Source organism: Entelurus aequoreus, linkage group LG10, assembly GCF_033978785.1.
Source record: "Entelurus aequoreus isolate RoL-2023_Sb linkage group LG10, RoL_Eaeq_v1.1, whole genome shotgun sequence".
In the NCBI taxonomy this organism is placed as follows: domain Eukaryota; kingdom Metazoa; phylum Chordata; class Actinopteri; order Syngnathiformes; family Syngnathidae; genus Entelurus; species Entelurus aequoreus.
In genome coordinates this window covers 5,024,914-5,039,508 of record NC_084740.1, presented here as the reverse complement: position 1 = coordinate 5,039,508, position 14,595 = coordinate 5,024,914, and the positions used below count along the sequence as shown (strand labels likewise).

General features: G+C 40.0%; 1 protein-coding gene across 1 annotated transcript in view; it reads left to right on the top strand.

Annotated features, from left to right (window-relative positions):
- zgc:77784 (uncharacterized protein LOC402947 homolog) overlaps positions 1-14,595 on the top strand; it is a 206,981-nt gene that overhangs the window by 87,874 nt on the left and 104,512 nt on the right. Inside the window, exon 3 of the mRNA XM_062059900.1 lies at positions 12,627-12,784. Coding sequence (XP_061915884.1) covers positions 12,627-12,784 — 158 coding nt within the window. The remainder of the gene's footprint in view (positions 1-12,626; positions 12,785-14,595) is intronic.

The following is a 14,595-nucleotide window of genomic DNA, read 5'->3' as shown; positions in this document are numbered from 1 at the left end:
AACTCAACTCTTAAGACCATTACTCAGCATTCATCTGTAACCTGGGAATAGGATTCGGATCGTCAATCAATCAATTAATCAAAGTTGACTTATATAGCCCTAAATCAGGAGTGTCTCAAAGGGCTGCACAAGCCACAACGACATCCCCGACTCAGATCCCACATCAGGGCAAGGAAAAAACTCAACTCAATGGGATGACAATGAGAAACCTTGGCGAGGACCGCAGATGTGGGGACCCCCCTCTGGGCGACCGGTGCATCGGACGTCGAGTGGATCTAGTTAATAGTGTGAGAGTCCAGTCTATAGTGGATCTAACATAATAGTGTGAGTCCAGTCCATAGTGGATCTAACATAATAGTGTGAGAGTCCAGTCCATAGTGGATCTAACATAATAGTGTGAGAGTCCAGTCCATAGTGGATCTAACATAATAGTGAGAGTCCAGTCCATAGTAGTGGACTGGACTTATGTTAGATCCACTATGGACTGGACTCTCACACTATTATGTTAGATCCACTATGGACTGGACTCTCACACTATTATGTTAGATCCACTATGGACTGGACTCTCACAATATTATGTTAGATCCACTATGGACTGGACTCTCACACTATTATGTTAGATCCACTATGGACTGAACTTTCACGATTATGTTAGATCCACTATGGACTGAACTCTCACACTATTATGTTAGATCCACTATGGACTGGACTCTCACACTATTATGTTAGATCCACTATGGACTGGACTTTCACTATTATGTTAGATCCACTATGGACTGGACTCTCACAATATTATGTTAGATCCACTATGGACTGGACTCTCACACTATTATGTTAGATCCACTATGGACTAGACTCTCACAATATTATCTTAGATCCACTATGGACTGGACTCTCACACTATTATGTTAGATCCACTATGGACTGGACTCTCACACTATTATGTTAGATCCACTGTGGACTGGACTCTCACACTATTATGTTAGATCCACTATGGACTGGACTCTCACACTATTATGTTAGATCCACTATGGACTGGACTCTCACACTATTATGTTAGATCCACTATGGACTGAACTCTCACACTATTATGTTAGATCCACTATGGACTGGACTCTCACACTATTATGTTAGATCCACTATGGACTGGACTCTCACACTATTATGTTAGATCCACTATGGACTGGACTCTCACACTTATTATGTTAGATCCACTATGGACTGACTCTCACAATATTATGTTAGATCCACTATGGACTGGACTCTCACACTATTATGTTAGATCCACTATGGACTGAACTTTCACGATTATGTTAGATCCACTATGGACTGAACTCTCACACTATTATGTTAGATCCACTATGGACTGGACTCTCACACTATTATGTTAGATCCACTATGGGACTGGACTTTCACTATTATGTTAGATCCACTATGGACTGGACTCTCACAATATTATGTTAGATCCCACTATGGACTGGACTCTCACACTATTATGTTAGATCCACTATGGACTAGACTCTCACAATATTATCTTAGATCCACTATGACTGGACTCTCACACTATATGTTAGATCCACTATGGACTGGACTCTCACACTATTATGTTAGATCCACTGTGGACTGGACTCTCACACTATTATGTTAGATCCACTATGGACTGGACTCTCACACTATATGTTAGATCCACTATGGACTGAACTCTCACACTATTATGTTAGATCCACTATGGACTGGACTCTCACACTATTATGCTAGATCCACTCGACGTCCATTGCACCGGTCGCCCAGTAAGGGTGTCCCCACATCTGCGGTCCTCTCCAAGGTTTCTCATAGTCATTCACATTGACATCCCACTGGGTTGTGAGTTTTTCCTTGCCCTGATGTGGGATCTGTACCGAGGATGTCGTTGTGGCTTGTGCAGCCCTTTGAGACACTCGTGATTTAGGGCTATATAAATAAACATTGATTGATTGATTGATTGATTGATTGAGAAGTTTCAGAATAATTCATTTCATTTTCCCTGACATTACTGAAGTGGGTGTGGAAAAAGTTGTTTGTTTATTTATTTTTCTCAAGCTGCTGCACCGCCCCTGAAGTCATCCGGCATCCCCGTCGCACTTTGACAAATCCTGCCCTAAGCTGCGATTGAACCTGTGGACCTTCTTACTATAAGGCGCCAATGCTAACCCCTGAGCGCCGCGCCCCTGAATCCCCTTACCTACACTGGTAGACTTTATCCCCGACTCTCTAACCCCCCTGGCAGTAAACCCTAATCCACACCTTTATCAGATCAGTCCGGATTAGAGTAATGGACAGACTTGGCCTACACTGCGGTGTCAATCCCAGCATCACTCATCCCTCCAGCCTTGGATCAAGTCCATCCTGGCCTTTCCTCGCTGGCCTTCCACGGCATATTTCTTCTCAAATATGCAAAACTCAGTTTGAAAGTGAAGAGTTTCACAAAAACTCTCAAAGCCACCATCTGTCTTTTAAAGTGTTCAGCCTCAAATAACTTTATATTCCCCTCTTTTTATTTTACTGCCCATTTTCAGCAAATTCCACAGGATGCATCACATTTATTGTTGTGCCTCCAGGTTGGACTTTTTAGTTCCGATCAAAGGTTTTTTTGTTTTTTTTCCTTCAGCTCAGCTTCCCCAAAAATGTCAAAAAAAACAGAATAAAAATGTATATAATTAGATTAAAAAAATGAAATATGGAAAATAAATGTATATACAATTACACAGTGCTAAAATAAATAAATTGTATTAAAATTATAATACATTATAACAATAATATGTTTTTTAATAGAACAAAAATGTATGTAATGAGAATGAAAAAATAAATATGGAAAATAAATGTACATACAATTACTCAGTGCTAAAATAAATACATTGTATTAAAATCAATAATACATATAAATAATAATGTTTCTTAATAGAATAAAACATTTTTATTTAATTAGAATAAAACATAAATATCGAAATATGGAAAATAAATGTACATACAATTATTCCGTGCTAAAATAAATACATTGTATTAAAATTAATAATACATAATAATAATAATGTTTCTTAATAGAATAACAATTTATATAATTAGAATAACATAAATACATATGGAAATAAATGTACATACAATTACACAGTGCTAAAATAAATACATTGTATTAAAATTATTAATAATATGTTTCTTAATAGAATAAACATTTATATAATTAGAATTAAAAATAAATACGGAAAATAAATGTACATAAATTACACAGTGCTAAAATAAATACATTGTATTAAAATCAATAATACATAATAATAATAATGTTTCTTAATAGATTAAAAATGAATATAATTAGAATTGAAAAAATGGAAATATGGCAAATAATTGTACATAGAATTACAGTGCTAAAATAAATACGTTGTATTAAAAATTAATACATAATAATAGTAATATGTTTATTAATAGAATACAAATGTATATAATTAGAATTTAAAAAGAAATATGGAAAATGTACATAAATTACACAGTGCTAAAATAAATATATTGTATTAAAATTAATAATACATAATGTGTTTCTTATAGAATAAAAATGTATATAATTAAAAAAAAAAAATTTTTAAATGGACATATGGAAAATAAATGTACATACAATTACACAGTGCTAAAATAAATACATTGTATTAAAATGAATAATACATAATGTTTCTTAATAGAATAAAAATGTACATAATTAAAATAAAAAAAAAAGGAAATTGGAAATAAATGTACATAAATTACACAGTGCTAAAATAAATACATTGTATTAAAATTAATAATACATAATAATAATAATAATAATGATAATATGTTAATAGATAAAAATGATATAAATAGGAAAAAAAATGGAAATATGGAAAATAAATGTACATACAATTATACAGTGCTAATATAATCAATTATATTAAAATTAATAATACAATCTTAAATAAACTGCCAATAAAAAAATGACAGCTTATACAACTTTAGTCATACATTTTACGCTAAGAAACTTGTCTATGATTTTAGCTCCGGACTTCTCTGTTTGTTTGAGATTGTCATTACTGCCACAAGTGGTGAAAATTGAACTACATCTGCATGCCGCTGCGGCCCAAATGGACCACAGTTGAGAAAGAGACATTTTTTGGGGGCCTATGGTTAAGAAACACTGTCTTAAAGGGCAAAAAAAATACTTAGAGAAGTCAGTGTACATCTTGTATAGCAGTTTAAATATACTATCCACTGAAAAAGAGTCAACACATAGCATTATTGTCTGAACAGCTGGCAGCAGAAGATAATTGTTGTTAATAGTAAGTGGTGTGGAACTATTAATTACCCAGTAACATTTCACACAGTCTCTATGGAGCCTCATGAGGGGTAAAGGTCACGTTGCCTCCGTCTAATTAGGAATACAAATCATTTCAGGTGTGTCGGCCGGATGACGGACGCTCACTTCAAACCTCCGCCCGTCTCGCAAAGTTTTGGAATATTCAAAGCCGTTTACCCGAGACGGTTAGTGCCGTCACCACGAGAGCGGAGGATGAAATTCCGTTTTTTCAAAAGCCTGCGATGCTTTAATTTCAAATGAGCTTCACGGGAGCCCCGCGGGTTTGAATATTGATGCTGCGTTCCAGCCGAGAGCTCTGCGGTCCACACACCTCTCAGGATCTTTGATGGAGCACACATTCACTCACTTTGATTGACTTGGAAATTAACATCGGTTTTTTTGGAGTCATTTTGGGGTTTATTATCGAATAAAATCCTAATTCCAATTCATGAGCGACGATTGAAGGGAGTGCAAGTCTGATTGTGATGAACGGAACTTCACGGTGAAGAAATCCATCCAAAGTTATCAAAGTGGGGATGTACAGAACCAAAGACAAGGTTCAAATGTGTCTGAACCGGATTAATCAATCAATCAATCAATCAAGTTTGACTTATATAGCCCTAAACACGAGTGTCTCAAAGGGCTGCACAAGCCACGACGACATCCTCGGCTCAGATCCCACATCAGGGCAAGGAAAACTCAACCCAATGGGATGACAATGAGAAACCTTGGGGGACCGCAGATTGTGAAGTCCAGTCCATAGTGGATCTAACATAATAGTGTGAGAGTCCAGTCCATAGTGGATCTACATAATAGTGGAGAGTCCAGTCCATAGTGGATCTAAACATAATATTGTGAGAGTCCAGTCCATAGTGGATCTAACATAATAGTGTGAGAGTCCAGTCCATAGTGGATCTAACATAATAGTGTGAGAGTCCAGTCCATAGTGGATCTAACGTATAGTGTGAGAGTCCAGTCCATAGTGGATCTAACATAATAGTGAGAGTCCAGTCCATAGTGGATCTAACATAATATTGTGAGAGTCCAGTCCATAGTGGATCTAACATAATAGTGTGAGAGTCAGTCCATAGTGGATCTAACATAATAGTGTGAGAGTCCAGTCCATAGTGGATCTAACATAATAGTGTGAGAGTCCAGTCCATAGTGGATCTAACATAATAGTGAGAGTCCAGTCCATAGTGGATCAACATAATAGTGTGAGAGTCCAGTCCATAGTGGATTATAACATAATAGTGTGAGAGTCCAGTCCATAGTGGATCTAACATAATAGTGTGAGAGGTCTAGTCCATAGTGGATCTAACATAATAGTGTGAGAGGTCCAGTCCATAGTGGATCTAACATAATAGTGAGAGTCCAGTCCATAGTGGATCTAACATAATATTGGTGAGAGTCCAGCCATAGTGGATCTAACATAATAGTGGTGAGAGTCCAGTCCATAGTGGATCTAACATAATAGTGTGAGAGTCCAGTCCATAGTGGATCTAACATAATAGTGTGAGAGTCCAGTCCATAGTGGATCTAACATAATAGTGAGAGTCCAGTCCATAGTGGATCTAACATAATAGTGTGAGAGTCCAGTCCATAGTGGATCTAACATATAGTGTGAGAGTCCAGTCCATAGTGGATCTAACATAATAGTGTGAGAGTCTAGTCCATAGTGGATCTAACATAATAGTGAGAGTCCAGTCCATAGTGGATCTAACATAATAGTGTGAGAGTCCAGTCCATAGTGGATCTAACATAATAGTGTGAGAGTCCAGTCCATAGTGGATCTAACATAATAGGTGAGAGTCTAGTCCATAGTGGATCTAACATAATAGTGTGAGAGTCCAGTCCATAGTGGGATCTAACATAGTAGTGTGAGAGTCAGTCCATAGTGGATCTAACATAATAGTGTGAGAGTCCAGTCCATAGTGGATCTAACATAATAGTGTGAGAGTCCAGTACATAGTGGATCTAACATAATAGTGTGAGAGTCCAGTCCATAGTGGATCTAACATAATAGTGTGAGAGTCTAGTCCATAGTGGATCTAACATAATAGGTGAGAGTCAGTCCATAGTGGATCTAACATAATAGTGTGAGAGTCCAGTCCATAGTGGATCTAACATAATAGTGTGAGAGTCCAGTCCATAGTGGATCTAACATAATAGTGAGAGTCCAGTCCATAGTGGATCTAACATAATAGTGTGAGAGTCCAGTCCATAGTGGATCTAACATAATAGTGTGAGAGTCCAGTCCATAGTGGATCTAACATAATAGTGTGAGAGTCTAGTCCATAGTGGATCTAACATAATAGTGAGAGTCCAGTCCATAGTGGATCTAACATAATAGTGTGAGAGTCCAGTCCATAGTGGATCTAACATAATAGTGTGAGAGTCCAGTCATAGTGGATCTAACATAATAGTGTGAGAGTCCAGTCCATAGTGGATCTAACATAATAGTGTGAGAGTCCAGTCCATAGTGGATCTAACATAATTAGTCTGTGAGAGTCCCAGTCCTTAGTGGATCTAACATAATAGTGTGAGAGTCCAGTCCATAGTGGATCTAACATAATAGTGGAGAGTCTAGTCCATAGTGGATCTAACATAATAGTGTGAGAGTCCAGTCCATAGTGGATCTAACATAATAGTGTGAGAGTCCAGTCCATAGTGGATCTAACATAATAGTGTGAGAGTCTAGTCCATAGTGGGATCTAACATAATAGTGTGAGAGTCCTAGTCCATAGTGGATCTAACATAATAGTGTGAGAGTCCAGTCCATAGTGGATCTAACATAATAGTGTGAGAGTCCAGTCCATAGTGGATCTAACATAATAGTGTGAGAGTCCAGTCCATAGTGGATCTAACATAATAGTGTGAGAGTCCAGTCATAGTGGATCTAACATAATAGTGTGAGAGTCCAGTCCATAGTGGATCTAACATAATAGTGTGAGAGTCCAGTCCATAGTGGATCTAACATAATAGTGTGAGAGTCAGTCCATAGTGGATCTAACATAGATAGTGTGAGAGTCCAGTCCATAGTGGATCTAACATAATAGTGTGAGAGTCCAGTCCATAGTGGATCTAACATAATAGTGTGAGAGTCCAGTCCATAGTGGATCTAACATAATAGTGTGAGAGTCCAGTCCATAGTGGATCTAACATAATAGTGTGAGAGTCCAGTCCATAGTGGATCTAACATAATAGTGTGAGAGTCCAGTCCATAGTGGATCTAACATAATAGTGTGAGGTCCAGTCCATAGTGGATCTAACATAATAGTGTGAGAGTCAGTCCATAGTGGATCTAACATATAGTGTGAGAGTCAAGTCCATAGTGGATCTAACATAATAGTGTGAGAGTCAGTCAATAGTGGTCTAACATAATAGTGAATAGTGTGAGAGTCCAGTACATAGTGGATCTAACATAATAGTGTGAGAGTCCAGTCCATAGTGGATCTAACATAATAGTGTGAGAGTCTAGTCCATAGTGGATCTAACATAATAGTGTGAGAGTCTAGTCCATAGTGGATCTAACATAATAGTGTGAGAGTCCAGTCCATAGTGGATCTAACATAATAGTGTGAGAGTCCAGTCCATAGTGGATCTAACATAATAGTGTGAGAGTCCAGTCCATAGTGGATCTAACATAATAGTGTGAGAGTCTAGTCCATAGTGGATCTAACATAATAGTGTGAGAGTCCAGTCCATAGTGGATCTAACATAATATTGTGAGAGTCCAGTCCATAGTGGATCTAACATAATAGTGTGAGAGTCCAGTCCATAGTGGATCTAACATAATAGTGTGAGAGTCCAGTCCATAGTGGATCTAACATAATAGTGTGAGAGTCCAGTCCATAGTGGATCTAACATAATAGTGTGAGAGTCCAGTCCATAGTGGATCTAACATAATAGTGAGAGTCCAGTCCATAGTGGATCTAACATAATAGTGTGAGAGTCCAGTCCATAGTGGATCTAACATGATAGTGTGAGAGTCCAGTCCATAGTGGATCTAACATAATAGTGTGAGAGTCTAGTCCATAGTGGATCTAACATAATAGTGAGAGTCCAGTCCATAGTGGATCTAACATAATAGTGTGAGAGTCCAGTCCATAGTGGATCTAACATAATAGTGTGAGAGTCCAGTCCATAGTGGATCTAACATAATAGTGTGAGAGTCTAGTCCATAGTGGATCTAACATAATAGTGTGAGAGTCCAGTCCATAGTGGATCTAACATAGTAGTTTGAGAGTCCAGTCCATAGTGGATCTAACATAATAGTGTGAGAGTCCAGTCCATAGTGGATCTAACATAATAGTGTGAGAGTCCAGTCCATAGTGGATCTAACATAATAGTGTGAGAGTCCAGTCCATAGTGGATCTAACATAATAGTGTGAGAGTCCAGTCCATAGTGGATCTAACATAATAGTGTGAGAGTCCAGTCCATAGTGGATCTAACATAATAGTGTGAGAGTCTAGTCCATAGTGGATCTAACATAATAGTGTGAGAGTCCAGTCCATAGTGGATCTAACATAATAGTGTGAGAGTCCAGTCCATAGTGGATCTAACATAATAGTGTGAGAGTCCAGTCCATAGTGGATCTAACATAATAGTGTGAGAGTCCAGTCCATAGTGGATCTAACATAATAGTGTGAGAGTCCAGTCCATAGTGGATCTAACATAATAGTGTGAGAGTCCAGTCCATAGTGGATCTAACATAATAGTGAGAGTCCAGTCCATAGTGGATCTAACATAATAGTGTGAGAGTCCAGTCCATAGTGGATCTAACATAATAGTGTGAGAGTCCAGTCCATAGTGGATCTAACATAATAGTGTGAGAGTCCAGTCCATAGTGGATCTAACATAATAGTGTGAGAGTCCAGTCCATAGTGGATCTAACATAATAGTGTGAGAGTCCAGTCCATAGTGGATCTAACATAATAGTGTGAGAGTCCAGTCCATAGTGGATCTAACATAATAGTGTGAGAGTCTAGTCCATAGTGGATCTAACATAATAGTGTGAGAGTCCAGTCCATAGTGGATCTAACATAATAGTGTGAGAGTCCAGTCCATAGTGGATCTAACATAATAGTGTGAGAGTCCAGTCCATAGTGGATCTAACATAATAGTGAGAGTCCAGTCCATAGTGGATCTAACATAATAGTGTGAGAGTCCAGTCCATAGTGGATCTAACATAATAGTGTGAGAGTCCAGTCCATAGTGGATCTAACATAATAGTGAGAGTCCAGTCCATAGTGGATCTAACATAATAGTGTGAGAGTCCAGTCCATAGTGGATCTAACATAATAGTGTGAGAGTCCAGTCCATAGTGGATCTAACATAATAGTGTGAGAGTCCAGTCCATAGTGGATCTAACATAATAGTGTGAGAGTCCAGTCCATAGTGGATCTAACATAATAGTGTGAGAGTCCAGTCCATAGTGGATCTAACATAATAGTGTGAGAGTCTAGTCCATAGTGGATCTAACATAATAGTGTGAGAGTCCAGTCCATAGTGGATCTAACATAATAGTGTGAGAGTCCAGTCCATAGTGGATCTAACATAATAGTGTGAGAGTCCAGTCCATAGTGGATCTAACATAATAGTGTGAGAGTCCAGTCCATAGTGGATCTAACATAATAGTGTGAGAGTCCAGTCCATAGTGGATCTAACATAATAGTGTGAGAGTCCAGTCCATAGTGGATCTAACATAATAGTGTGAGAGTCCAGTCCATAGTGGATCTAACATAATAGTGTGAGAGTCTAGTCCATAGTGGATCTAACATAATAGTGTGAGAGTCCAGTCCATAGTGGATCTAACATAATAGTGTGAGAGTCCAGTCCATAGTGGATCTAACATAATAGTGTGAGAGTCCAGTCCATAGTGGATCTAACATAATAGTGAGAGTCCAGTCCATAGTGGATCTAACATAATAGTGTGAGAGTCCAGTCCATAGTGGATCTAACATAATAGTGTGAGAGTCCAGTCCATAGTGGATCTAACATAATAGTGTGAGAGTCCAGTCCATAGTGGATCTAACATAATAGTGTGAGAGTCTAGTCCATAGTGGATCTAACATAATAGTGTGAGAGTCCAGTCCATAGTGGATCTAACATAATAGTGTGAGAGTCCAGTCCATAGTGGATCTAACATAATAGTGTGAGAGTCCAGTCCATAGTGGATCTAACATAATAGTGTGAGAGTCCAGTCCATAGTGGATCTAACATAATAGTGTGAGAGTCCAGTCCATAGTGGATCTAACATAATAGTGAGAGTCCAGTCCATAGTGGATCTAACATAATAGTGTGAGAGTCCAGTCCATAGTGGATCTAACATAATAGTGTGAGAGTCCAGTCCATAGTGGATCTAACATAGTAGTGTGAGAGTCCAGTCCATAGTGGATCTAACATAATAGTGTGAGAGTCCAGTCCATAGTGGATCTAACATAATAGTGTGAGAGTCCAGTCCATAGTGGATCTAACATAATAGTGTGAGAGTCCAGTACATAGTGGATCTAACATAATAGTGTGAGAGTCTAGTCCATAGTGGATCTAACATAATAGTGAGAGTCCAGTCCATAGTGGATCTAACATAATAGTGTGAGAGTCTAGTCCATAGTGGATCTAACATAATAGTGAGAGTCTAGTCCATAGTGGATCTAACATAATAGTGTGAGAGTCTAGTCCATAGTGGATCTAACATAATAGTGAGAGTCCAGTCCATAGTGGATCTAACATAATAGTGAGAGTCCAGTCCATAGTGGGTCTAACATAATAGTGTGAGAGTCCACTTTTCCCTCACTCCTGAACAAGAGTCCGAGGTACTTGAACTCCTCCACTTGGGGCAGGGTCTCCTCCGCCGGGTGGCGGGTCTCTCCCTCAGAGATAGGGTGAGAAGCTCTGTCATCCGGGAGGAGCTCAAAGTAAAGCCGCTGCTCCTCCACATGGAGAGGAGCCAGATGAGGTGGTTCGGGCATCTGGTCAGGTGGAGTGCCATCTCCGGGTTGGGGAGGAGACCCTGCCCCATGTGGAGGAGTTCAAGTACCTCGGAGTCTTGTTCACGAGTGAGGGAAGAGTGGATGGTGAGATCGACAGGCGGATCGGTGCGGCGTCTTCAGTAATGCGGACGCTGTATCGATCCGTTGTGGTGAAGAAGGAGCTGAGCCGGAAGGCAAAGCTCTCAATTTACCGGTCGACCTACGTTCCCATCCTCACCTATGGTCATGAGCTTTGGGTTATGACCGAAAGGACAAGATCACGGGTAAATGAGTTTCCTCCACCGGGTGGTGGGGCTCTCCCTTAGAGATAGGGTGAGAAGCTCTGTCTTCCGGGGGGAGATCAAAGTAAAGCCGCTGCTCCTCCACATGGAGAGGAGCCAGATGAGGTGGTCAGGATGCCACCCGAATGCCTCCCTAGGGAGGTGTTTAGGGCACGTCAGACCGGTAGGAGGCCACGGGGAAGACCCAGGACACGTTGGGAAGACTATGTCTCCCGGCTGGCCTGGGAACGCCTCGGGATCCCCCGGGAGGAGCTGGACGAAGTGGCCGGGGAGAGGGAAGTCTGGGCTTCCCTGCTTAGGCTGCTGCCCCCGCGATAAGCGGAAGAAGATGGATGGGGAGTAGGACTTTAGTTACAAATAACTGTTGAACTTATTGGGTGTAATTGCTTCCTAACGTGCAGTAACTAATGGTATGGACACGATACTTTGGAAGACACATTTCCCCTCAACACAAGTTTAGTATATATTTATTAGTTGTCAAGAAGGTGCTTTTGGGTGCTTCTTCAGCTCGCTGATAAAGTTCTAGAAGAGATTAGGATGATTGATTTGTCCATCATCGAGACGCTCCAGTTGGCAGTCAAGCATCCGTCTGCCAATCACAGCAGGAAATTAAAAGATTTCCCCCCGTTTGCAAAGTCAAAGTCGCAGGTGCGACTCCAGAATTTAGTCACGTCCCGAGCTGTATTGCTGATTTTTTTAAGATAACGCAGTTGCATTTGTTGTCTTTTTTTTTGTTTTTTTGTTCCCCCCGACTGCACGCATGTGATGAATTATGAATGGGATGTTATTTGTTTACTCAGTGAATGACTGAGTGATGCATGCATTATTCATCGCCTTCCGACGGGACGGACGGCAGAGGAGGACGCGGGCCTCGGAAAAAAACGCTAAAAGTGGAAAAGGGATTGGAGATAACACGCAAATTGTTGACTTTTGTGCGAAACCAAAAACAAAAAAAATCAATACGGCTTCCTGTCTGCAGCTCATCAATCAATCACTCTTGTCTTCCCCCGCAGTCCTGAGAGATGACTTCCGGCAAGCTCCGAGTGACGTGGTGGTGGCCGCCGGGGAGCCCGCCGTCCTGGAGTGTGTGCCCCCCCGTGGTCACCCTGAACCGCTGGTGTCCTGGAAGCGCAACAACGTCCGCGTCAACACCAAGGACGAGCGCATATCCGTGAGTACTGCGAGAAAGTGAAAATATAAAATAATAGATTGGAACGGATTCACGTACAGTAGGGAGAGGATTCATGTGGCCCCCACCCTTATCCATTCCTGGGTAAGTCTGGCATGATGGGAAGGTGGGGGGGGTTTATTCATTTTGCAATGCAGTCTGCTAAAAAAGACGGCAAAAGCGCCACTCTGCATAGCGAGTAGGGATGACGTTTGGTAAGAAATTATCGAGTTCGAGCCCATTATCGAACCGATTCCTTATCGATTCTCTTATCGAATCCAGATAGGTTGTTGTATATGGAAAAAAAACACAATATTTGGTTTAACAAAAGCTCACTTTTATTTTATAAGAAAAAAATTAAATATAAATAAATGATAAATTGGTTATACTTGTATAGCGCTTTTCTACCTTCAAGGTACTCAAAGCGCTTTGACACTATTTCCACATTCACCCATTCACACACTGATGGCGGGAGCTGCCATGCAAGGCGCTAACCAGCAGCCATCAGGAGCAAGGGTGAAGTGTCTTTGCGCCTACCTTCGAGCACTTTTCCCCCCTCACCTGTTCTCATGTTCTGTTTAAGCGCTATTGGTTTGTCGGGACATTAGTCACAATTCACCGGCGGTGACCGTCGAGGATTCGTTCGATGCCGATCTCTACTGCGCACGTACTTTGTGGACGCCGTCTGCTCCATTCATTCATTCATTTCCATTCGTTTTTTATTTATCTCCTTCATTGATGTGCATTTTTGATCAATAGACAATTAAAGTTTAGCAACTGAACACATATTTACACACTTATGCTTGAGAAGGAACAGGATGAAGAAGATCTTATATTTCCTGCCCCCTTCAACATAATAAGTAGTCTTACTTAATGGATAGCCCAGATCCACAAGCATACAAACCAAACAAATACATCCAAATATAATGAAAACAATCTAAAAACACACAAAAAAACACAAGTGCAAAAACTTCATGAAGTACAAACCGAACAAAAAAAGTAATATACACCTCACGGGATGATACGAAACCAGACAAAAAATAAGTAAAATAATAAATATAAAGCAAAATTTAGACACTTATATATAGTCCATATGATGTTATTGTTCTGTCTTTATATATTTTTTTCAATTGGAATATATTTGTACAGTCTTTTATCTCATTGTAAAGAGAATTCCATAGTTTAACCCCCACCACTGATATGCACATTTGTTTTAAAGTCGTCCGTGAATACTGATGTTTGACATGACCTTTTCTTCTATGCTCTCCATTCTCAGAAGTGATGACAAACATTTTTATGTAAATTTGCTGGTAATGTTTTACTTTTAGCCTTAAACATAACTGTCAGCTTCCAACACTGATGACATCTATTAAACAGACAAGAAGCAAGGAATTAAACAGAGACATAATTAAATTCAGCTCATTGAGGAGAAACGTCTGGTCTGTACTCTTTGCACAGTCTACCACCACGCTCTGACGAGAGGTTGCACGCCTCCTCTTTTATTTGGACTTTCCCTGATTACATGGCAACAGCAGTTTCTAAGGGACGGGGGTCCTAAACAGCCGCTGCCTTTGGTCAAGAAAAAGTGCCTGGAGGGGGGGTCAGGTCTTGCTTCCTCTCCGCTTTGTAGATCTCGGGTCAAGACAAAATCTTCCTGTGGATTACAATGGATCAAAGAAACCGACACCTTCGTGTCGCTTCCCGTCCCACACAGTGGAGTTTTACAAGCCTTTTGATTGGTAAGATCAAAGACAGCTTTTGTCTGCTCGCCGGGAACTCGTTGAAACGCAAAGTTTTGTGATCATTTAGATACA